The 25269-nt window shown below is 34.7% G+C and overlaps 1 protein-coding gene across 2 annotated transcripts in view; it reads left to right on the top strand.

Moving 5' to 3' along the window:
• The window catches only part of CWC27 (CWC27 spliceosome associated cyclophilin), a 254402-nt gene that overhangs the window by 10121 nt on the left and 219012 nt on the right, over window positions 1-25269 (top strand). For both annotated transcript variants that reach the window (XM_047753105.1, XM_047753024.1), the window contains exons 3-8: window positions 2096-2192; window positions 9705-9817; window positions 12544-12687; window positions 14082-14180; window positions 14813-14916; window positions 16311-16380. In XM_047753105.1, the coding sequence (XP_047609061.1) occupies window positions 2096-2192; window positions 9705-9817; window positions 12544-12687; window positions 14082-14180; window positions 14813-14916; window positions 16311-16380 (627 nt within the window). The remainder of the gene's footprint in view (window positions 1-2095; window positions 2193-9704; window positions 9818-12543; window positions 12688-14081; window positions 14181-14812; window positions 14917-16310; window positions 16381-25269) is intronic.

Genomic DNA, 25269 nt, shown 5'->3' with positions numbered 1-25269 from the left:
ATCTCCATATGCCGCGGGAGCAGCCCAAGAAATAGCAAAAAAGACAAAAAAAAGAAAAAGAAAAAAAAAGATAATGTGGTATTACATGTTATGTAAGTATACGTATTCTGGGTGTGTGTCCATACGTCTCTTCCCACCTCCTTTTCTTCTTTGCTAAGTGGGAGGCATACTTATTGGAAAGCTTGGAGATCACTGCTTTAGAGTTGCAAGCAGGAGAGGACACGTCTAGTTTCCCTTGAATAATAGCACTTAATTTTGAGTATACATGGGGATAATGAGGTAGGACAGGATGTTTTTTAGGTATACTATACTTGTAAGATTAGATGTATGTTATGCCTCATGGAAAATTGGAAGGAGTTACACAGTGTTGTTCTAGATATAAGCTGAGGCAGAAGGAGTTACTCAGCTTCTCAGTTTACCTTCCAAATGTGTACTTTCCAGTAGAATAAAAATCCAGTTGGATTTGTTTGACACCACCCAATACGGAGTATCTCTTTTGGGCATTGTTTCATGCCAGTCCAAGTTAGAAGGCCTTGCTTATGTCGAATCAATATATGATTGCTTTAGACTTAGGTACTGTTCTCTACTGAAATCAGTTGTGACCAGGGTAACTTGGGAATTTCTTTTGCAACATGTGGTGGAACCCTAAAACTTGATGGACTATTTTTCCAGTATAGTATGGGATTTATGGGCACTTGGTGGAGGCAGTATGTGGGATAGAAAAAGTGTAGGCTTTGCAGCAGATAGGCTTTGCAACAGATAGTCTTTGGGTTACATTGTTTGCTCTGAGACCATGGATAAAGTTACTTCATCTGAGTCTCTGTTTCTTCATAAGTAAAATTGACGTAATGATATCTACCTTGTAGGTGAGGATTAAATAAGATAGAATATATAAAGTGTCTGGCACAGCATCTAACGACACTCAACAAATGTTCCTTTAATTTTGTAGAGGAAGTGTAATGGATTGAGAAAATCATGTACATTTGCATTTCTAGTTCTTTTATGTTTCTTTAAGGGTTAGGGATACCTTTATAAAAGCTACCACAATATAGATTATTTTCACTTCCTTCACCCCTATAGTCATTGAAGTATAATTATAAGAGAACTAGGTAGTCAGTGAAAGGTAAAAAAGATACAGTAAATTCATCAATGTTATATAAATTATGTCAGTGTAATTTGGGCTTCTGAAACAGAAACTGAAAGGCAGTTGTGTCAAAAGCCTATTGTGATGGTTATAAATCACTGATGATTGATCACAGATTGACTCTGATCCACTTTGGCACACTGTGGAGGTGTGTGTAGGGGAAGTCATACTAGAGAAGTTGGATTCCAGCTGTGCCACAATGTTCAAATTTAGAGCCTTATGTTCTTTCTGATTATTTGTGGTTATTAATAAGACAGTTATAAGCTGTTTTAGTAGGGATTTTGGTTGTTGCAAGATGGCTTGTTGCACGGAAGAGTAATCGCCTTCATGAGTTGTAGAAAGGAGGCTATCAAAGGATCTATTTATGGAAGGTGGTAATATTAGGACACCAGAATTAGATTAAGAATGTTCCTTTGTAAATTAGGAATGGTGTGATTTTTGAAAGAAAAAGTGAGTGTTTACATGTTAAAGGGTAATTGTAAAATTGTCTTATAGTGCTACAATTTCATGGGATCCCCATTCTTTAATTTCTTAACTTGCTGCGTGATTTTGTTGGAAGAAATACTGTGGGAAGCTTTTAAAATTAGAATAAGTTTATATTATTGATTTTTAAATGAATGACTTTTTTTGTTATTAAAAGTATATGTCACTTGCACAATTAAGAGATAAAAAACAGTTAATAAAATACATAAAAATATTAAACAAACATATATCCTATTTTTTCTTAAAGCCTGAACTATTTCTGAATATGGTATTTGAAAAATATAAATGTACAATGACTTGCACTGAATATTTGAACTTTTTAAAGTATAACAACCAAAACCAAGCAACGTTTCTAATTTTTATTTTAAAATTGAAAATTCAATAGTGAATACTCTAAGTTGAGCAGCTGATCAACTAATGATTAAGCAAAATGATAATTTAACATAATGATTTTATATGCTCCTACAGGTTTTATTGAAAACTACAGCTGGAGATATCGACATAGAGTTGTGGTCAAAAGAAGCTCCTAAAGCTTGCAGAAATTTCATTCAGCTTTGTCTGGAAGGTAATCATAATTCTTTTTTTTTTTTTTTGTCTCTTTGCTATTTCTTGGGCCGCTTGAGCGGCATATGGAGGTTCCCAGGCTAGGGGTCTAATTGGAGCTGCAGCCACTGGCCTATGCCAGAGCCACAGCAACGCAGGATCCGAGCCACGTCTGCAACCTACACCACAGCTCACGGCAACACCGGATCGTTAACCCACTGAGCAAGGGCAGGGACCGAACCCCGCAACCTCATGGTTCCTAGTCGGATTCGTTAACCACTGCGCCACGACGGGAACTCCTATAATTCTTGAATTTTATTCTAGAGGAGAAATTTTGTTAATTTAAAAATAAACTGCAGTATATTTTTCCACAACATGAAAGACTGGTGCTAAATTGTAATAAGTGAAAGGAGTTGATGTGAGTGAAATGGTCTTGAGCTATGTGTCAGGAAATGGAGAGAGGAGATGAATCTGTATGTCTTTAACGGAGAACTTTATCTCACCAAATAATAATTTGATCTTTTTGGTTTTCTTTGCTATTTTCACTTCTTTCTTTCATCCTCAAAATATAGGTATTCCCTAATGTTGCCCCTAGTTCTCTATTGTCTCTACTTCTAACCAAGTGACTGATTTAGAATTCTAGCCATCTCTTCTCTTCTGAGCTCTAATTTACATATCTGATTGCCTAGTGGATTTTTCTACTCAAATCTTCCACTGTCAGCTGAAACTAAACCAGTATAAAACCAAATTTGCCAGTTTCTTTCCCAAACTGCCTTATTTGACACCTACATGATTGTAATTGCCTTTTACCTGGTCTTCCTTTCTCTTATCTTTCATCTTTTTACCCTTACTTATATTCATATGGTAGTTGAATCCTCAGGCAGCTTGTCTTCCTAGCTTTCCAACTTTATTTTTCATTGTACTAAATATTCTCATGGTTTCAATTGACTATTATCTTCATTTCCTGAGAAGTTCCTTCCCATTTTCACTTAGACCTCCTTCATATCCTGAATCTTCTCATACCTCACTTGCCTTTTTGGAGTACTTTCTCTTCCCTTCTTCACTGTTCAAGTCAACCCACTCAATTAATATCTATTCAAAATTCTGCTTTCTCTACAAAGTTTTCCATCCAGCAGTGGATGGAAAAGTGATGGTATTATCAAGGTCACTAGTAATACTTAGATTTGAATAATGAAGTGACTATTTTTTTTTCTAACAAACTTTACAGAATTACATCCACTTGAATGTTTTCCCCTTCAGAATATTCCTTTATAGAGCTAAATAGTCCAAGTATTTATAACTTGTTGACTTTCAGAATATAGTTTCAGATATCTCCAAAGGTGGCCAGTCATTGTCTTCTATATTATACCTGAGTTTTAGAGATAGAGAAGGTTAATCAGAGTATCAGAAAACAGCATTTTGAGTCAAAAGCCAGATGTGAGAGTACAAAATGGCCAGTGGTAGGGTACAATGAGAGTTCTCCAAATAGATAATTAGACAAATAGATAATTACCAGGGAAAGATTTAAGGAATAAAACTACCCAGATGAAAATTAATTACAAAAACAACAACAAAATTAAAACAAAAACATTTCCCCAAACAAACAAACAAAAAAATTGAATTGACACAAAAGAAAAAGAGAAAAGAAGACATCTGTAAAGACCATTATTAATAATTGGTATGGCAGGCAGGAAGGAAATTGAGTCAGACAGGTCATTCAGTCAGAGAAGCCTCGAATAACTGTCAACAGAGCTGAGAAACACAGTAGACCCAAAAAGACAGACTTGTTTCTGGAAAGAAGTTTTGAAGAATCAAAAGCTCAAATTTTACAGAGGAGTGAAAGTACAAAAACATTAGAATAAATGGTAAATTATAATCCATGACCAGGTGAATGGAAGAAACAGAAAACATCTGGATATACTATAATGATGAAAGAAGAACTAAGGTTCTTAAGTTAGGTGATGATGAAACTTAATTACAACATCAAAAAATTATTTCCCTATTTATGCAAATACAAAGAGAAAAAAAAAAAAGAATAGGAAAAGAATAAGAAAAAAATAACCAGAGCAATTCTCTTAATTGAAAGGTGAGAAATAGAGTTATTAAATTTGCAAAGGCTATCAAGAAGCCTGGGAAGACTAATTTAAATAAAGATCCTCCTGAGTAAAAATTTAATTCCAAGAGCCTCATTTTAATACTCTGATTATATCATTTAAAGAAGTCATGCTATTTCTAGATCTTGTAACATTTACATCAATATTAAAAAAAAGACATGTTTTCCAAATTAAAAAGCAAATATTAAAAATGAGCAAGTGGAACACAGCCTCAGCCATGGCTCTCAATTAAAATGGTGTTCACAGTTAAAGGGAAGTTCTTAATCTTTTTTTTTTTTAATTTCAGCTTTACTTAGGTATCATTGACAAAAATTGTATGTATTTAGGTTTTACAGCGTGATTTTTTAAAAGGTATACCATGTGATGATTTAATATACATATACATTGAGAAATGATTACCACACTGATGTAAATAACACATCCATCATCTTACAGAATTACCTTTTTTTGTGTGTATGTGGTGAAAACATGAGATGTACAAATTTCTAGTATATGATATTGTATTATTAACTTCAATCACCATGCTGTACCTTGGATCTCCAGAATTTCTTCCTTTTAAGATTTGTCTCTTTTTGAACAACATTTGCCCATTTCCCCCACCCCATCCTACCTCAGCCTCTGGCAACTGCCATTCTACTCTCTGGTTCTATGAGTGTAACTTTTTTAGGTTCTACATGTAATTGAGAACAAATAATATTTGTCTTTCTGTGTCTTGGAGTTTTTAGTGTTTAGGAAAATAAAAGATCAGTTACATAAACTTGATCTTGGATATCTGGTCTTTGCAGGATAGTTAGGTGAAGATTTTTAAAGACTGTTGAAATGAGTGAAATTTTTTTTAAAAAGGTTAAAAAGAAGAGAAGGAAAGGGAAGCTTGTCTTTGATAATTTTATTAGTTCCTCTGAAGTATGAGGAAGAAGTAAAATTCAGGTCTGCATAAGAAAGCTGGGAGCAAAAAGAGAAATAGATAAGAGAATCAAATTTTTTATACTGTATATGACTATTAACTCTTCTATTTTTACTTCAGCCCTGTCTCCTCAAGGTCCATGCTTCACCACTTGTATTTATCCTCTTTCTCCTTTAACAAGAGTTTAATAAGTCTCTAGAAGTGACAAAAATAAGTGTATAGTAAGAAATTAAAGGAAGTTATCTTTATGAAGCCGAAATATTTGTTTAAAAAAACTTGATACTAAAATAGCTCACAAAGGAGTTTTAAATAAAAAGTTATTAATAATATAATAAAATAATATTTACAAAATTAAACACAAAACACAGAATTCCAGAGGAAACATATAAATGATTTTAAAATGCAAATATAAATTCCCATATGTAGTTGGGCAGAAATATATTCAGTCAAAATATATTGTAACAGCCAAACATTGTACAGCCAGAAATAAAACTTTAATGACAAATAGCAAAAGCATAGCAGCCAAATAGAAACTTTATTTCATATTGAGATACATGCAAATTTATTTTTTCACTAGTGGAGAAAACTCAGGAGCATATTATGAACACGCATAATGAAATAATAAAGTCTCTTCAAAATACTTAGGGGAATGATACTAAAACATTTAAAAAGGAAGTCACACATTATTACAAGCAGAAAAATCTTTAATAGCACTAAGTAAGCTAGAAGGTAACCATAAATGCATAGTTCAACAGTGATTATTAATAAAGTAAAAGGAAGTAGAAATAGTAGATATAGAAATTATGTGGAAATTTGAAATTCCAGCTGATAGAATACAAAATCATGTGCAGAGAAATTATAGAAAATTTTATATATAATATTATAATATTTCATTCATCCAATAAGAATATCATTAGGGAAAAAAAAGAAACAAAGTAAAACACCAACATCATTGAAGGACTTAATGGAAAATAGGAAAAAGAAATAAGGTGGGAAATTTAAAAACTTGAAAGCCCAAGTTCGAAAGACCCTTTTCATATCCACCTTCTCCCACATCTAATGGACCTCTAACTCTTACAGATCATGCTTCCTAGAGAAGTCTTGAATCTGCGCATCTCAAGATAAGCCATAGTCATGTTTTGACTCTTGGGACAGCAGATGCTCTTTCTCTATCCAGTCTTGTTTCTTCCCATCAGTTCTTTGTAGTGGAGTTTAAATGATCCTTTGAAAAAATAAATCTGATCATGTGCTCAAAAACTGTTGATTGACTACATATTACAGGCCTAAAGGATTATTTTTATTTTTTGGTAAAATCTGCAGTGTGTTTTATATTCAAATTTGAACATGAATTTGTGGAATTTAAGTGAAAATATTAAAGTTTTTCCTTACATTTGTGTTGAACTTGAAAATTTATAGGTTGCCTCTGCATTATCTTATTTAATCTTCAGAACAACACTGAGTTAATTTTTATTATTAGTTTTATAATGAGGAAATTACACATACAGCGTGGTGACTATAGTTAATAATACTGTATTGCATATTTGGAAGTTGCTAAGAGTAGATCTTAAGAGTTATCACAAGAAAAAAATTTTGTTAACTGTGTATGGCGATGGATGTTAACTAGATTTATTGTCTGTGATCATTTCACTGTATATACAAATATTGAATCATTATGTTGTACAACTGAAACTAGTATAATATTATATGTCAATTGTCAATTTAAAAAAGCAAAGAAAAGAAATGAAAATTGAATTTAAGCTTGTGCAGCTAACAAAAGACAGGACTCAGAACTCCTGATTGCTATATACAGTGTTAATCTGAGTAAATGGTTACTTAGGGATACGGGAGAGATACTTTTACACTTCTTGGTTTTTACAGTTTCTATCTGTAACCAAGGAGAACTTGACTGTACTGGGGAGTTCTTGTGAATATTGCCCAACAGCTCTTGACTGGTAGAAGGGATCGAAAAAAATAGCAGTTAATCTTCCTTTCTACTTTTTCCAGTCCATCCTCTGTACTGGCTCAGTAATTTACAACTGTTAGTTGTAAATTACATTTTTTAATGTTAATTTAATTTCCAGTTATAGCTTGCAAATGTAAATAATTATGAGTGTGCCTAAAAGTCACAATATTGAAGTCCTTTGGGGAATTATGATAAACCACAGTCACGTTTTGATTCATAAAGTGTCACCAGGTATCCATGTAATTGGTACTTTACGAATTATATCAGTAATTGTGTCAGTACATTTCCTGACCCACAGTAGGCACTGGGTAAGTATTGAGTGAGTTAGGTTGTATTCACTTTCAAATAACAGAAGACTCAATTCAAAATTATTTAAATAATAAAGTCATTTATCATCCTCTTTGATAAGAAATCTGCTATCAGGCAGTTCAGCAGCTCAGTACAGTCTTCAGGGAACTATGCCCTTTCCATCTCTCTGCTTTGTAGTCTTCAGTGTGTGATTGAATTATGACTATACTCAGAAACTGACTCCATCTCAACCAATTAGGAAATCATATATGATTTCTCTTGTTTGTTTATGGCTTCCAAACAATGTAGAATAATTTTCTTAAATTAACAGATTTACTGAGACCCTCATTGTACTCAACTGTATATTGTATTAATTATCTGTTTTATTTGTTGAAAATTTCTTGAGAAGCGTGCATTGATTGTGCTAGACGTATAATTAGTAATTTTGGTATATTTTGGGCTTGTTGTTTGTATAAATTAATTGTTTTTTTGTTTTTTTTCTTGTTTGTTTGTTTGTCTTTTTGCCATTTCTTGGGCCGCTCCTGCGGCATATGGAGGTTCCCAGGCTAGGGATCTAATCGGAGCTGTAGCCACTGGCCTATGCCAGAGCCACAGCAATGTGGAATCTGAGCCGCATCTGCGACCTACACCACAGCTCACGGCAATGCTGGATCCTTAACCCACTGAGCAAGGTCAGGGACCGAACCTGCAACCTCATAGTTCCTAGTTGGATTCGTTAATCACTGAGCCATGACAGGAACTCCTATAAATTAATTTTTTATAGGGAGAAGAGGAACCATTAGGAAACAACTGATTTACCTCTATTAAGAGTTTCTCAGTCTCCAGCACTGCTGACACTTCGGGCCAATAATTCTTTGTTGAGGATCCTTCCTGTACTGTGTAGGATGTTTTCTAGTATCCCTGACCTCTACCTACTAGACGCCAGTAACATCTCTCATATATGACAACTGAGTATTTCCAGATATTGACGTGTGTCTCCTAGGGAGCAAAATTGCTGCTCCCCTCCACCCCCCAGTTGAGAACCATAGATCTATACCAAACTCTGTAATTTTGGAAATTTAAATCCAGGATTTGAGAGACTCCTGGAAGTAGATATAAGACAACAACTACCTTGGTTCTACAGATATTGTCCTGTTTCAGTTGATATTTTTTCTTTTTTAAATTATTATTATTAAACTGTGGTTGATTTACAGTGTTTCTTCAAGTTCTGTTGTATAGCGAAGTGACTCATTCATGCACATTTCCCTGGCTGTACCATAGAGCCCCACCACCTATCCATTCCAAATGTAGCAGTTTGCATTCAGAAAACCCCCAAAATGCCCATCCATCCCACTCCCTCCTCTTTGCCCCCATTGGAAACCTCAAGTCTGCTCTCCTTGGCTATGATCTGTTTCTATTTTTTTTTAATAGGATCATCTGTTCCATATTTTAGATTCCACAAAAAAAGTGATATCATATGTTATTTGTCTTTTTCTTTCTGGCTTCCTTCACATAGTGTGAGAATCTCTAGTTCTATCCATGTTGCTGCAAATGGCATATTTTGTTGTTTTTTAATGGCTGAGTAGTATTCCAATGTGTATATATACCACGTCTTCTTAATCTATTCATCTGTCAGTGAACATTTAGGTTGTTTCCATGTCTTAGCTATTGTGAATAGTGCTGCAGTGAACATAGGGGTGCATGTATCTTTTTCAATGAAAGTTTTCTCTGGATATATGCCCAGCAGTGAGATTACCGGATCATGTGGTGGTTCTATATTTCGTTTTCTGAAGTACCTCCATACTGTTTTTCATAGTAGTTGTACCAATTTACATTCCCATCTGCAGTGAAGGAGGGTACTTTTTCTCTACACCCTCTCCAGCATTTGTTATTTGTAGACTTGTTAATGATGGCCATTCTTACTGGTATGAGTTGGTACCTATTGTAGTTTTGACTTGCATTTCTCTAATAATTAGTGATGTTGAGCACTTTTTCATATGCCTGTTGGCCATCTATATGTTTTCTTTGAAGAAATGTCTATTTAGGTCTTTTGCCCATTTTTCAATTGGGTTCATGTTTTTTTTTGTTGTTGTTGTTGAGTTGCAAGGAGATATTTTATAATAAGGGAAGAAAAAAATTTTGGTTTAGAAGCCTATTTAACATTCTGGGGGAAAAATCTTGTGACTATATTATATTATATTAACTCTGATAACTTCAGTTACACCAAGTTTCAGACATTGATTAATTCTTTTAATTTTTTTCCAGCATATTATGACAATACCATATTTCATAGAGTTGTACCTGGTTTTATAGTCCAAGGGGGAGATCCTACTGGCACAGGGACTGGTGGAGAGTCTATTTATGGGGCTCCATTCAAGGTGAGAGTGAATTTTTATTATTATTTATTTTTAAGTCAGCCTGGGTTGCTTAATTGAAAATGATTATGCCACACAAGAAGAAAATGCATTTCATGTTCATGCACAAAATCAATTTTATCACATATTTAAGATTATACAGTATAAGAGGGGGACTTACCCCATCAAGCATTCTTTCTAAGTTTTCTTATCACAGCCTTTTACCCTAGATTAAATTCAGGTGGAGTTAAAGGTGGTAGTGAATAAAATATGTCAGACAAAAGACCATATAACATATTTCCTGATATTTGACTGTATCTGATCTCTGTAGCTCTGTATATATATATATTTTTTAGAACATTGCACATGCCATCCTATTTTTTATTTTTTATTTTTATTTTTATTTTTTTGGTTCTTAAGGCCACACCTGCAGCATATGGAGGTTCCCAGGCTAGAGGTCACATTGGAGCTGTGGCCACAGGCCTATGCTATTGCCATAGCAATTCCAGATCCAAGCTGCACCTGCAACCTACACCACAGCTCACAGCAATACTGGATCCATAACCTACTGAGTGAGGTCAGAGAATGAACCCTCATCCTCATGGATACTAGTTGGATTCATTTCCGCTGTACCATGATGGAAACTGCCATGCCATACTATTTTAAAACATTTTATTTAACACCATATTATCTGCTTGAAATGCTATAACAGAATACCTCTGACTGGGTGGCTTAACCAATAGGAATTTATTTCTCACAGTTCTGGAGGCTTGGGAGGTCCAAGATCAAGGTGCTGGCATTCAGTTCCTGTGATGATTCTCTTCTTGGCTTGCAAATGGCTGCCGTGCTGTGTCTCAAACGGTGAAGGCAGAGAGTTCTGCTGACTCTTCCTCTTCTTATAAGGGCAGCAGCCCTAATGGATTAGGACTTCACCCTTATGAAGTCACTTAACCTTTTTCATCTCCTTACAGGCTCTATCGCCAGTTCAGTCATATTGGGAGTTAGAGCTTCAACATAGGAATTTTGTGGGGGACACAATTTAGACCATAGCTGAATTCATTCTAAATTGTACATGGTACACCTTTGTAGCACAACATTTCTTTCATAGCAAGAGATCACAAGGAAAACAGAAGGAAGAAACAACATAGAAAATATTAGAAAAGAGTGTGAGAGATAATCAAGAATAGGCCAGTGCTTTGTTAACTGCCAACATAGATCTAGAAAGAAAAAGAATTAATGTCATAGTTAAGATATTGAGATTAAGAGTTAGTTCAAGTAAAAGCTAAAGCTAGGTTATTTTTTAATCTGATGGTAGTGGTATTATCTGAATGAATAAACATCAGTACCTCATAAAATATGTGAAATTTTGAAAACTTCACATTGATACTAATGGGATAGAGTATCTGGAGTTTCCTTTAATTTTATACTAGGTTGCTGTATGACTCTTGAAAACTACTTGAACTGTTTGCTTTAATTTTCATATGATAGTGGCATGAAAAATATAGGAAATGCTTTTTTTAAAAAAGCCCTAAATGTTACTGTTAGAGTATTCTGTATTTTACAAAATTGAGATTTCTCATTATAGAGCCTCCATACAGTAGGAAACATTCTTTTATTTTGTTGTTTGGTGTGACAGAATAGCTCTTTGTGACAGTTCCTTTCTAAATTGAGATTTTTTTGCTTGTTATGATTAGGTAATAAAGTTATCTTTGTAAATTTTTCAATAAGTTCATTTTTTTGGTCTTTTGAGGGCCACGCCATGACATATGGAAGTTCCCAGGCTGGGGGTTGAATTGGAGCTGCAGCTGCTAGCCTAAGCCATAGCAATACAGGATCTGAGCTGTGTCTCTGGTCTACACCACAGCTCAAGGCATCTCCGGATCCCACTGAGCAGGGCCAGGGGTTGAACCCACATCCTCATGAATACTAATTGGATTCATTACTGCTTAGCCACAATGGGAACTCCCCAATAAGGTCCTTTTTAATAGAATGTCCAGAGTTAAGACCCTTTGAATTCAGATCTCTTGAGAAGAATTTATGAAGGAAAAGAACTTCTCTTCTGAAAAACATTGATTACATAACATGGCTGTATTAGACATGAGTCTAGTATGAGATCTTGATAGAAATGTTATTAACTAAGAGACTAATGTGTAGCATTATAGCAAGAAAACCACCTTAGAATGACTTGCTTCTGCTGTTTTGTAAACTGACAAATGGAAACCTGTGCCAATTCAAAGATTCAACTTAGAATTTTCAAACACAGTAAAATGCATAACACAACCATGCTGGATTCCTTGAGTGAGAAAAGTGAGAAAACAATTGTTTCATGACATTTAGATCAAGGTTAGGAAGGGAATAGTTGAAGACTCTGCAGTGACTCAAAACTAGTTATTCTGGAGAGAAATAGAAGGTTCTGAAAGCTTAGATGACTTTGAGGGATGGCAGAATAGGGGAGTGAGTCTTAGTAATCCATTCCCTTTCAGTAAAGAGGAAGCTTTCTTCAAAATAGGCTAAATTTGTGGCTGAGTATATTTAGAAGATATTTACAAGCTAAGTGAAGTCAAGTTTGATAGAACTGAAGGAACTGTAGATATTAGATTTTATTATATATGAAAATCAGTTAACTTAAACATTTGTGATTAAAAGTTGTATGGGACTTTGCTTGTTAGCTGAATATGAAGGGTCTTATAACCAAGATCATTCACTAAATCTTTTTTTGTTCTTTTTTTTTTTTTTTTTAAATGCTTCAGGATGAATTCCACTCACGGTTGCGTTTTAATCGGAGAGGACTGGTTGCCATGGCAAATGCTGGTCCTCATGATAACGGCAGCCAGTTTTTCTTTACATTGGGTCGAGCAGATGAACTTAACAATAAGCATACCATCTTTGGAAAGGTTTGTGTCCAGTTATCTCAGGCTTCTATGATATATATGATCAACTTATCTAAAGTTGCCTTCATAAATATATTCCCTGAGATATTTATTTATTCTAAAAATGATGGAATGCTATGTATTTCTGTTGTGTGTTTCAAGTAAGTCATTCATTTTAACTTTGAATTTTTCTTTTTTCTAAAATCATATTAATGGTATTATGAGCTCCTATGTCACTCAGCTTATACTATTTTTACATTTTTAGAAACACACCTAGGTAATAACATTTAGTAGTTAAAGTTTTATTTTGTTAATGATGGATTCCCAGTGGAGGTTAACTTTAAAAGTTTTTACCTGGACTATTACTTTGAATAGTACCCTATTTAGTCCTTTTCACTTTTAACATCATATCAGAGAATGTCATTTCTATAGAATTTTCAATAGCTTTCTTTAAGAGGGATTCTGAAGATTTTATTTTCCTCCCTCTTCATAAATATATTCCCACATGTTTTAAGTCGTAGACATGCAGACATCATTAGTGTATTGGCTCCCTCTACTGGTTCAATAAAAATGGTTTCACTTTGTCCTAAGCAGCTGGATTTTATGATGGAAAAGGGGAAAAAACAAACTTAGCACAACTGGAAAACTGATCTTATTTTAGAACTTTTGAGAAATGTTAAATGAAAGGAGTCATGCCACAAACATTTAATACAATCCTGTTGCATAATACTTAAAAACATGAATAAAGAAATATATACTAGCACGTGTAAGTGACTCCAACACAGGTTGTCTGATGTTCACAGATTTTCCTTCTTTTATTTAAAAAAATAAATATATAATAAAATGAGATTAGATTGCATTCTGCACCATTGTTTACAGCTGATGTTACATAATTCACACACTAGAGACAAAGTATAGCATAGTGGTTAGAAGTCAGAAAGGCCGTCACTGTCAACTCTATAACTTCTTTGAACCTCAAGTTTCTTATCTGAAGAAGGAAGATAATGATAGTACCTACTTTTAGAATGTTCATGAGGGTTAAATGAGATATAATTTCTGCAAAGCATTTACCACATTGTTATTGTTACTTGCCTCTACCCTATTTTAGAGTCTAAATTTGTTTATATAATGTTTGAACAAAAAGTAGTCATTCACAAGAAGGTTATTTAGCATTATATTTTTAATAAAAGCTAACATTAAGTAAATGTTGGAAATTGCCCAAAAATCTTATTGAGGGATTAAAATTCATCAATGCCCTTTTCCCCTTAAGATAATGTTGTTTTATTTACAGTTTAATGCATATATTCTCATATAACAATATGATTTCAATTAGTTAAAAAGTATTTTCAAAGGTCCTCCCTAATTTCAAAGAATGAATTTAACAATTTGCAATTAAATCTTTTTTTTTTACTTGATAGGTTACAGGGGATACAGTGTATAACATGCTACGACTAACAGAAGTAGACATTGATGATGAAGAAAGACCACGTAATCCACACAAAATTAAAAGTTGTGAGGTAGGAGCGTGACTGTTATGAGACACATCACCTAGATTATCACTTAAGAGAAGTTGATTATATTCTTAAATTATCAGATTAAAGCCTTATAATAAATTAATATCACAACTCAGATTTTACCTCTGTAATTTAGGTATAATTCTTGATTAAGAATTTTTTTTAATTGAAGGTTTTGAATACAAAGATGAAACTAGCTGATAATTCAATGAATGAAAAACTCAACTCACAATGGAAAGCTGGATGAATTAGGCTTATTTAGCGCAATAAAGTGATTTTTGTAGGTAATTTAAGAGTGATCCTCCATTGAGGAAGCAAGTACCTTTAGAGTGATTTGGGGTCAAAATACCTGAGTTTGTCTCTCTTACTATGGATTATGTTTTCTTGAATTTTTTTCCCTTTTGTAAATAGGGCTAAAACATATTTACTTAATAGCTCATTGGATTACCAAGACAGTCCAATGAGGCCAAGTAAGTGGAAGCACTTTATGTAGTATGTATATCACTATACTTGTAATGGTTACGTGAGGAAAAATTATAGGCACTACTAATGGCAACATAGTTAAATATTGGTTTTAATGTTTTGTGAAATTTTTAAAAATTGAGTAATGTTTTTTAAAATATTTCTTTTCATAGGTTTTGTTTAATCCTTTTGATGACATCATTCCAAGAGAAATAAAAAAGCCAAGAAAAGAGAAACCAGAAGAAGAAGTAAAGAAATTGAAACCCAAAGGCACAAAGTAATCAGAGTAGAAAGATTTTTCCTCAGCTTGAAAAGCAACACTGATTTATTTAGTTTACTTTATTTCCTTTTGTAACAATTACTTACTTCTGAGAGGGGAGGCCAGCTTGTACTGGAGAATACTATCTAAATTGTGTATGTATGTGTGTGTGGTTTTTTTTTCAAATGTACATTTCTTATATTTGGATACAAAATATAAATTTTAAAACTTAAGCCAACTTGGAGTTCCCCTCCTGGCTCAGTGGTTAGCGAACCTGACTAGCATCCATGAGGATGTGGGTTCGATCCCTGGCCTTGCTCAGTGGGCTAAGGATCCAGCATTGCTGTGAGCTGTGGTGTAGGTCACAGATGTGTCTGGGATCCTGCATTGCTGTGGCTGTGGCCTGGGCCAGCAGCTACAGCTCTGATTGGACCCCTAGCCTGGGAACCTCCATATGCTGTGGGTGTGGCCCCAAAAAGACAAATAAAACAAAACAAAAATTAACATTGTGGGATATCAAGGAAAGATTTAGTTAAGTTGCTATTTTAAACTGTCAAATATGAATCAGACACTTTAATAAGCAGTTGATTATCTTGTGGCAAAATAACTTCTCATTCAGCTATGTGTTTGAAAAGTCACTGTCACTGTATTCAGATATAATATTTCATCACTGTGATCTATTTTGATAAGAAGCCCAAAAGTTGGATGTTTCTGTTTTTGTTTTTAATTCATTGCAGATACATTAGGGATGATGTGGTAGTCATTGATTACATCTCAGTTTTGAAATAAAAATTCCTCTTGTGTTGCAAAATCTTTTATTTTTCCAATATTTGAGAGGAGAGTTTTAGTAACGTGTTATTTAGCTTTGTTGTGATGTTTTTAGTTTGAAGAAGCAAAAAAGACAAACAATTTTCTCTTCCCATGGGCTATTTTTTAGCTAAGTTTATTGCTTTTTTTATTTAACAATTGTAACAATAATTTTAAAACATTAAGATGTGTTTTGGCAGACACTAAGTAAACTGTTTCCCATTTGTAGTGCTTTCAAGCTATGTATTTATTTTTTAGAAATCCTCATTTTGCTAACCAGTTTTGATAAATATAAAAAGATTTAATTATTTCTATCATGCCTGACTTTGTATATTTAATGATGGTGCTCAGGATAAATTTTTGGTTATTAGTTTAGTCTAATATATGGAACATCTGTGGTCTGGGGCCAAACACTTAATATTATGCTGAAAACATAGATCTTTAGTATATTTCCCATAAATACTAAGTCATATTGTCTATTGATAGAGTGTTTCTTCTCATAAATTCTGTTCTATTGCTTTGAAAATGGGATATTTATAAATTTTATTTAACTTTGTCTTCCTATTCTTTTTTCCTTATTTATTTATTTATTTATTTTTGATTAGAAATTTTAGTTTACTTTCATTTGGAGAGGAAGCCGAGGAAGAAGAGGAGGAAGTAAATCGAGTTAGTCAGGTAAAACTCTTAATTTGCCCTGTGTTCTGAATTATGAAAGAGTTGAGGATCTGTATGTCACTCATTTTTGTATTTCCTGCTATACATAGCATAGCATATGTTCCATGGTACACATTCACTAAGTGTTCATTGAAATGATTCATAAAGTAATTTGTGGTCAGTAATACTTGCAACTTCTAATATGATTTGAGATAGTTTTTTTTTTTTAATTTGAATTTTTAAAATCAGAACCAGAATTAAAGAATGATTTCATCTTTATGATTCAGATTTTAATTGCTATTGGTTTAATTGGTTTGCTAGATGATTTGGGTATTATCATTACTGTAATAAACAATAACAGACCAGAGCTCTTATATTCATTTTACTATCATTATCATTACTGTAATAAACAATAACAGACCAGAGCTCTTATATTCATTTTACTATCATTTATATATATTTATTCATTTCATTAATTCTCATCACAGCCCTTGAAGATTTCTGTTATTATCTCCATTTTAGGTAAATTAAGATATTAGTAGGTTATAATTTGCTCAAAGTCACATTGCTAGTCAGTAAGTAGAACTGAGAGTAGGACCTACAACTGTCTCGCTGTAAAATCCATGGCTTGGGATTATACACTGCCTCCTGGCCTTTACCCCACCAATGCTTCCCATAGGCCTTTTTCCTCAGTGTCCTCACAGTGAGGAAAATTTCCTCAGTGTCCTCACTTTCATCCCAATATACATTACTGAAGCACCTGCAGTGCCCTACCATTGTTTAGAGCAGTGACTCTGATAAATATGCCCCAAGAAAACCATCTTAAAAGGGTATTTACCCCCACCCCCAATTTTGGTATGTCTTCTTTTCTTGAAAATTAATGAACACTGAGATCCAAAGAATAAGATTCAAAGTCTTTATTGTATGTAATTAAAACTCTGAAACCTAGTACTGCATCACTTGCTTAACACAGTTCCCTATTTCTTACACTAGCACTGGCATTGAGTTTAGAGCACATTCTTTTTACCCTTGTCTTTACTTTTTTATCCATGTGTTTCCTTCATCATTGAGCCTTGTCTTGGTAGGCTAATATTGGGCATATAGTAAGCACTCTACTTATATCCCCTGCATTAAAACTGAATTAAAATGGGCATGTGTATGAAATATTTGGGTCATAATTTTTTTTTCTTTCTTCAGTATCTTTGATTGGTCTATTTGATACCGTGGATTCAATTACTGATACCATGGATTCATTGCTGCATACTGAAATTCCCAACTCTAAGAGACAAAGCCAAATACTTCTTCTGGGCTCTCATCCTTCATTCTGAGGTCCCTTTAGGAAATATCTCTATTTTACGTGTCAAAATTAAATTCATCTTTACATGAAACCTCCTTTTCCTATTCTTTATTGACATCACCAATCACTGTCCCCTGATATCTCAGAAATCATCATTTTTAGATGTCCATGTTCTAGTCTTAACATTATTCATGATTAAAATTTGTTCCTAATCAAAATGAAAGATCCGCTATATGTTGTGATCCTGTGAGTGTATTTGTAAATGGAAAAAAATGGAGTTCTTATCCATGGCTCAGCAGTAACCAACTTGACTAGTATCCATGAAGATGCGGGTTTGATCCCTGGCCTCGCTCAATGCCTGAGCTGTGGTGTAGGTCACAGACATAGCTCTGGATCCCACATTGCTGTGGCTGTGGCATAGGCTGGCAGCTGCAGCTGCAGCTGTAGCTCCGATTCAACCCCTAGCCTGGGAACTTCCTTATGCCATGGGTGCAGCCCTAAAAAGAAAAGAAAAAAAAAATCACAAATGTTAGATCTGAGAATTGCCAGGAGTCCCCGTCAATGATTTATTCTGGATTATCAAGTTTCCTTGCATATCCTTGCTTTATCCAGAGTCCCCTCACCCCTGTTTTTTTCTTTTGCTCAGAATGTACTCTCTCTTTTATTTGGTTAATTTTTGTTTTTCCTTTTAAATAATTTTTAAATTTTTAAAATTAAAATATAATTGACTTACAGTGTTGTGCCAATTTCTGCTATACAGCAAAGTGAATCAGTGATGTATATATATGCATTCTTTCTTTTCTATATTATTTTCCACCTCGGTCTCTCCTAGGAGATTGGATATAGTTCCCTGTGCCATACAGTAGGACCTTGTTATTTAACCATTCTAAATGTAATAGTTTTCATCTACTAACCCCAAACTCCCAGTCCATCCCACTTCCTCCTCCCTCCCCCTTGGCTACAAGTCTGTTCTCTATGTCTGTGAGTCTGTTTCTGTTTTGTAATTAGGTTAATTTGTGCCCTATTTTAGATTCCACATTTAATGATGTCATTTGGTATTTGTCCTTCTCTTTCTGACTGACTTCACTTAGTATGATAATCTCTAGTTGCATCTGTTTTTCCTTTTAAGATTTAGCTCCATTATTAACTCCTTACTGCCTCTGCCTCCTTCCCCTACCTAGCTTCCACCCAGGCTAAAGCTTAACTTCTTTCTGTGGTAGTCTATATTTGGCCACCTAAACACTTATTATACTGCATTCTAATGATTTATTTTCTTATCTGCTACATGTGCTAGGTATTTATTTTATGTAATCTTTAAAACAACCTTGTGATATGGATGTTATTATTCCTATTTTATAAATGATGAAATCATTAGCGAGATGTTAAGTTGCTTGTCGGAGACCATGTAATTAGAAGGTCATAGAATCAGAATTTTGTCCTTAGGTTCCCATAGCTATTAAACTGTCTGTTGTGGTTTTTGAATAATACAGAAGCTGCCTCCTTCAAGCCTATGCCATCTAAAAGGCTGGCAAAAAACTCATTGATAGCACAGCTTTTTGGTTTGGGGCAGCTCAATGCACGTGGCCCACTGCCCTTCCCTAACTCCCATAGGGTCCTGGATAGTACTAGGTTGAGCACCTTTGAGAGCAAGGATAGGCAAAAGGACTTTTTCTGTCAGTCTTTTTATTGAATTACATTTATGGCCTAAAATAAGTTTTTTTTCACAATTACTTTGATATTGACTCTATTAGGAAATTAGTTTAAATTTTGCTGATGGTAACAGAACAATAGCATGTCTTAAATGTTTAAAACATATCTTCCTCTTGCTACTTACTTTTACACAAATGCAAAAACGAAAAAAGAAAAAAATGATATGTTTAGCTTCTCAGTATGATGAACTTGATATTCCAAAAGCAATCTGTGTTTCCTACATGGTTGAACTGTAAAAGATACCACCATAGATAGTTCTAGCTTGCTCTTTATGTTTGCTTTTAAACTTGTGAAACACTTGAAACAGTAGTAAAGACCAAGTAAATTCTTTCCTCTTTGCCAAGGTAATTGCAATCCACAGTCTGTTATCAGATATGCAGTATAACACTAGTATTGTGTCATCACATTTCTCTTGCCTGACTTTTTAATTGAGGGTGTTGTGTAATAAAATTATCAAATGTTTGTTTCTGACTCTCAAGTCTATATCTCGAGGCTGATTTACTCTTCTCCAGCTACTGGATTTCTCTGTATTTGAGTATCTCACTAGTTACCCAAGCCAAGGCTTAATTCATTATCTTTTTTCCAAACTTCTCCCTGTTCTGTGACTTCTCTTTCTAATTTCACCACTATCAGTATCCCCCAAAGAATTTGGTTCTTTTTTCTTATTTTTCCCTTTGCACAGCCAGTTAGTTGTACTGTTCTACCAATTTTTCATCCATAATATATCTTAAATCTGTGTTTTCCTTTTAATTTATTTTGCTACTATGCTTTTTCTAGCCTTCATTATCTCTAGCCTGGGCTGCTGCCCTAGTCTATAGACTGGTCTCCCATCTCCCTTCTCTTTTTTCCTTTCCACTCGTTACTATCAGAATAGCCTTCCTGAAGCCTGATTAAGATGTTATAGTTGCTCTCTGTTGACTACAGAAATAAAGCCAAGTTCCTTGACCTATTATTTCAAGCTTCTGCTTTCATGACTGCCCTTTACCAACTCTGTCCTTTAATCTAGTGCTTCTTAAACTTTGATACTAATAAAAAAAAAATCATGTGTAGTACTTTTTATAAAAATTACATTCCTAAACCGCATCTCAGACTAACTGAATCCGAATCTCCAAGGGATAAACCTGGAAATCTGTACTTTTAATGATTTCACTGGAAATCTTCTCTGGGAAATGTAGGGAACACTGTGTTAGCAGACATGAACTATTTGTTGTTCTACATATATGCTTTATATTTTCCTTTTTGTGTGTCTTTGTGCATGTTCTTTTACCTGCCTAAAGAGTCTTATTTCACTTCTGAATGTCAAAGTCATATTTATTTTCAACAAAAATATTCTTTTCTAGTTTTTTTTTTCTTTTTTTTGGGGGGGGGGCTGCACTGTGGCATATGGAACTTTCCAGGCTAGGTGCTGAATGAGAGCTGCAGCTGCCGGCCTACACCACAGCAATACCAGATTAGAGCTGTGTGTGTGACCTACACCATAGCTCATGGCAATGCCAGATCCTTAACCCACTGAGCAAGGCCAGGGATTGAACCCACGTCCTCATGGATATTAGTCGAGTTCGTTAATCTCTGAGCCATGGTGGGAACTCCCTTTTCTAGTTTTTCTTAATTTTTTTCCCCTGATATAACTTTTTCCTTTCTTGTGATACTTATATTTCTCTTTTAAAAACATTCTTTTTGATTTATTACACAACAAACATATAACTGTGTTCTCACTGTATACTATTCAAACATTATATCCTTTTCTTTCTGCCTTACTAATTTTGAAGGGTCCTAAGCTGTGCACTTCTTGATGGTAAATTTTGTGTCATCTTTGAGTGGCAGTGTGTTAAGCAGAAATAGCATGGATTTGGGATTATACAAACTCATATTGGTACTTCACTTCCTACAGAAAGTCTGTGACTTTGGATAACTTAGTCTCTCTGAGCCTCTATTTAACTCTACAGCTACACATGGAAATAATATGTACTATTAAGAGTTGCGAAATAAGGATACAGATTGTCCTTACTTTGATCCCTCGTGCAATCTTGAAAAATCGTTTTTAAAGTCACATATCTTGAAATAAACAATATTTTCTGTGTTATAAGTTGTATTTTATTCTCAGAGTGCTAAAGAATATCAGTCCTTAATATGATCATGATCATCATGCTGAAGCTGCTGCTCTCATGCACAAGTAATCTAGACAGCTGGTGAGAAACTTCACCCGCAGCTGAGCTTTCCGAGGTAGGAAGCTGTAAGCTCAGCACAGCTGGCCCGGTGCCCTTCCTGAGCACTCCCACCAGGTCCTGAATAGGTGCTTGAGCAGCTTGGAGAGCATGGGTCTACACTGGGATATCCCGACCCACCAACAACCTATTCTCCATTTGTGAGTGGGTCTTAAAACATCATGCAAAATCTTTGGCCTCAGGAATTTAGCTGTTTGGAGGGAGTTCCCCTCATGGTTGAGTGGAAACAAATGTAACTAGCATCTATGAGGACACAGGATTGATCCCTGGCCTCGCTCAGTGGGTTAAGGATACGGCATGGCCACGAGGTGTGGTATAGGTCGTAGATGCGGCTTGGATCTGGCATTGCTGTGGCTGTGGTGTAGGCCAGCAGCTACAGCTCCTATTTGACTCCTAGCCTGGGAACCTCCATATGCCTCGGGTGCGGCCCTAAAAAGACCAAAAAAAAAAGAAAAATTAGCTTTTTGTGTGTTTCTATAATGGAGTCATGGGTAAGTTTTGCTGGAGGAAAGAGAGCAACAACAAAAAATATGTTGAAATTTATTAGTTTAAAGAGAAGGAAATTTCTTTGGAGGAAATGAGATAGATTCTAGAGAGAACAGAAATGGAAGTGTAGTTTCTTTATTTTGCTTTTGTGCTGTTCTTCAGACTATGAGCACCCTTCAAATACATTTTACCGTTTGGGTAAAATGAAACTTTGATAAGAAAAGAGAAGCCCAGCCTGAATATTGGAAAATTTAGTTTAAAATTTAATTTTGCTGTTTTTAAATGTAAATAACTAGAGCCAAAGTCAAGTCAGTGTCTTTTACAATGACTAAACAATTTGCAGTTTCAGTGGGTGCATGAAATTAAATATTTCTAGGGGGCTTGAAAATAATTGTTTCATTATTCATTTGCTTATCAAGTTTCTTTTTTCAGTGACTCCACAGTTTTAAGCTTTATTCCAGAACCTCACATCACAAGTTAATAAATTGATAAAGTCTAAATTGAGGCTTTACTTTATGAGGAGGGAGAAATAAGATAGGGTCCCCTCTGGTTTATGGATTATCAGTGTGGGATTATGGATACTGCTTTACCCTGCTCATTATTCATGACAAGGTGCCTCTCTCTCATGGGTTAGCTTTCCTTCATTATTTATTTCAGTATCTTTCTACTACCTGATAAAAATCTCTTTTAGAAAAATAGAATTTTATAGCTCAAAGGGATCTAGTCCAACTTCCTTTCTTTATAGATGAGGAAACTGAGACTCTGGTTAAGTGACTTGCCAGACTGACTTCATTTCCTTTTTGATAGGATTGCATGATAGGAGGATGCCATAATAACGTATCTTGAATTTGGGAAAGTACATTGTCAGAGTCTTTCATGATACATTTGTGGACAACATGAGGAAATATGATCTGAGAGATAGTGCAGTCAGATGGATTTATAGCTGATTGAGTACTTCTGCCCAAAGAGTGCTTTGTTGTCAGCTTTGTTGTCAGCCTGTACCTGATTATTTTGAACTAGTAAACTGAAATGTAATAGGAGTACATGTATTGTACTTTAATGAAATCAGCTGAATAGGTATAAGACTTAATAGCCCGTAAGCCTCAGTTGAATTATTAAGAGTAAAATCTCTGGAGTAAAGAATTTAACATTCTTTGCATTTGGGAGGGATCACATTTGCAGCATTTTGTTCAGTCTGAACTCATTTAAGAAGGATTCTGACAAACTAAATGTATCCAGAGAAAGGGAGGGACGTGAGAAAGATGGGGATGATGCCAGGAACATTAGAGAGGTAAAAACTAAGTGAAAATGTGAACCTAAGCTTCAAATACTTGAAAGGTTTTTGTCTGGAAGATCCTTACCTTCATTTTGCTTTCTTAAATAATGGTTTCAGTCAAAGGTCTCTATTGGTTTAAAGTTTACTCCTGAATCTCTGTGCGTAAATTAACTATATATGTCAGAAAGTATTTTTCAAGTAAAAGCTTACAATCAGACAAGTAGTTTTCTTGAGAGGCAAGTTAAATGGTAGATCCAGTATAAACCTATCTCAATAGCTAAATTTGAAAATAGTAATTAAATTATGCTACATTCACACTGATACACGATATTTCTCTTTCTACAAGGTATGTTAAGATTTTAAACTCTAATCCAAAATTATAAAAAAGCTTTTTATCTTACCCGGAATAAGATATATCAATAGACAAATACATCACTTTTGAGAATAAAATAAGAATGTTTGTGTTCTCATTTATCTTATGAAATTAAAGTTTCCTCAGAATTTGAGAGGTGGTTGGGCGTGGTATGGAGAGTGCTGCTAGGCCATTTTTCCAAAGGTTATTTGTCCAAAGGAATTGTTAAACAGTATTTTATAAAATGTTTTTGCCCCATTAAATTATATTAGTTGTTATGTTTAACTAATTTTTTAAAAATATTAGTATATTTGTATTAGTTTCATATTTCTTCTATAGCAAATTGCCATAAATTTAGTGGCTTGAAGGGGCCTTCTAGACGCTCTGGAAAGAATCTGTTCCCTTACCTTTTCCAGTTTTTATTTTATTTTGTTTTATTCTATTATATTTTATTTTGTCTTTTTGTCTTTTTAGGATTGCACCCATGGCATATGGAGGTTCCCAGGCTAGGGGTCAAATTGGAGCTGTAGCCGCTGCCCTGTGCCACAGGCACAGCAATGTGGGATCTGAGCCGCATCTGCGACCCACTCCACAACTCATAGCAATGCTGAATCCTTAACCCACAGATCGAGGCCAGGGATTGAACCTGCATCCTCATGGATGCTAGTCAGGTTCGTTAATCGCTGAGCCACAACAGGAACTCAACTTTTCCAGTTTTTAGAAACTGCTTATGGTTCCTCCCTCCATCTTCAAAGCCAGCAGTAGCAGGTTGGGTTTCTTCTTTTCTTCCTCATTCTGTACCTGACTCTCCTGCCTCCCTCTTTCTTGTAAGGACTCTTGTGGTTACATTGGACCCATTTCAGTAATCCAGGGTGACCTCATCTCAGAATTCCTAATTTATCTACAAAGTCCCTTTTGCCAGGAAAAGTAACATACTCACAGGTTTTGAGGATTAGGACATGGATGTCTGTATGGGCTGTAGGGGCTGCTACCCTGTCTATCAAATCTATATGTATCTAAACTCTATGGTGTGTACCTAATAACAGGAATTATTTGTAGTTCATTTTTAATTCTAGAAGGTAGAGGTAGGATTGGTTGGATGGTTAAAAATTACACATAGATTTTTTTTTCTCTAGTTAGAGAATTGTCCAATAATGGAAGCCATTTAAAAAGGTGATTTTCATTGTCTGTGAGTTTATTAAGTTTCTTTCAAGTGTGGTGACACTGGTTAACTAGTTCCTACATTGTGTGGGAAACTAGATGAAGTGGCCGGTAAAATCTATTTTTCTCCCCAAATATTAAGTTTTCTGGTTCTATACTAAAGGTCACAGAATTCATCAGAGAAATAGAGACTGAGATTGATAGATTGAGTTTTACGATTTGGTTTATGTGTTTGTGAGGGCTGGCAAGTCTAAAATCTGTAGAGTAGGCCAGCAAGCTGCAGACTCAAGGAGGAGTTAGTGTTACAACCTTTAGTCCAAAATCTACAGCCTGGAAAGTCAGGCATAATTTTTGTGTTGCTGTATTGAAGCCAAACTGGCTTCTGATTTAAGTGTAATCATAT

The sequence above is a fragment of the Phacochoerus africanus genome, chromosome 1 (assembly GCF_016906955.1).
Source record: "Phacochoerus africanus isolate WHEZ1 chromosome 1, ROS_Pafr_v1, whole genome shotgun sequence".
Taxonomy (NCBI): Eukaryota; Metazoa; Chordata; class Mammalia; order Artiodactyla; family Suidae; genus Phacochoerus; species Phacochoerus africanus.
Note: the sequence above shows the minus strand (reverse complement) of the source record. Positions and strands in the feature narration are given on the sequence as shown.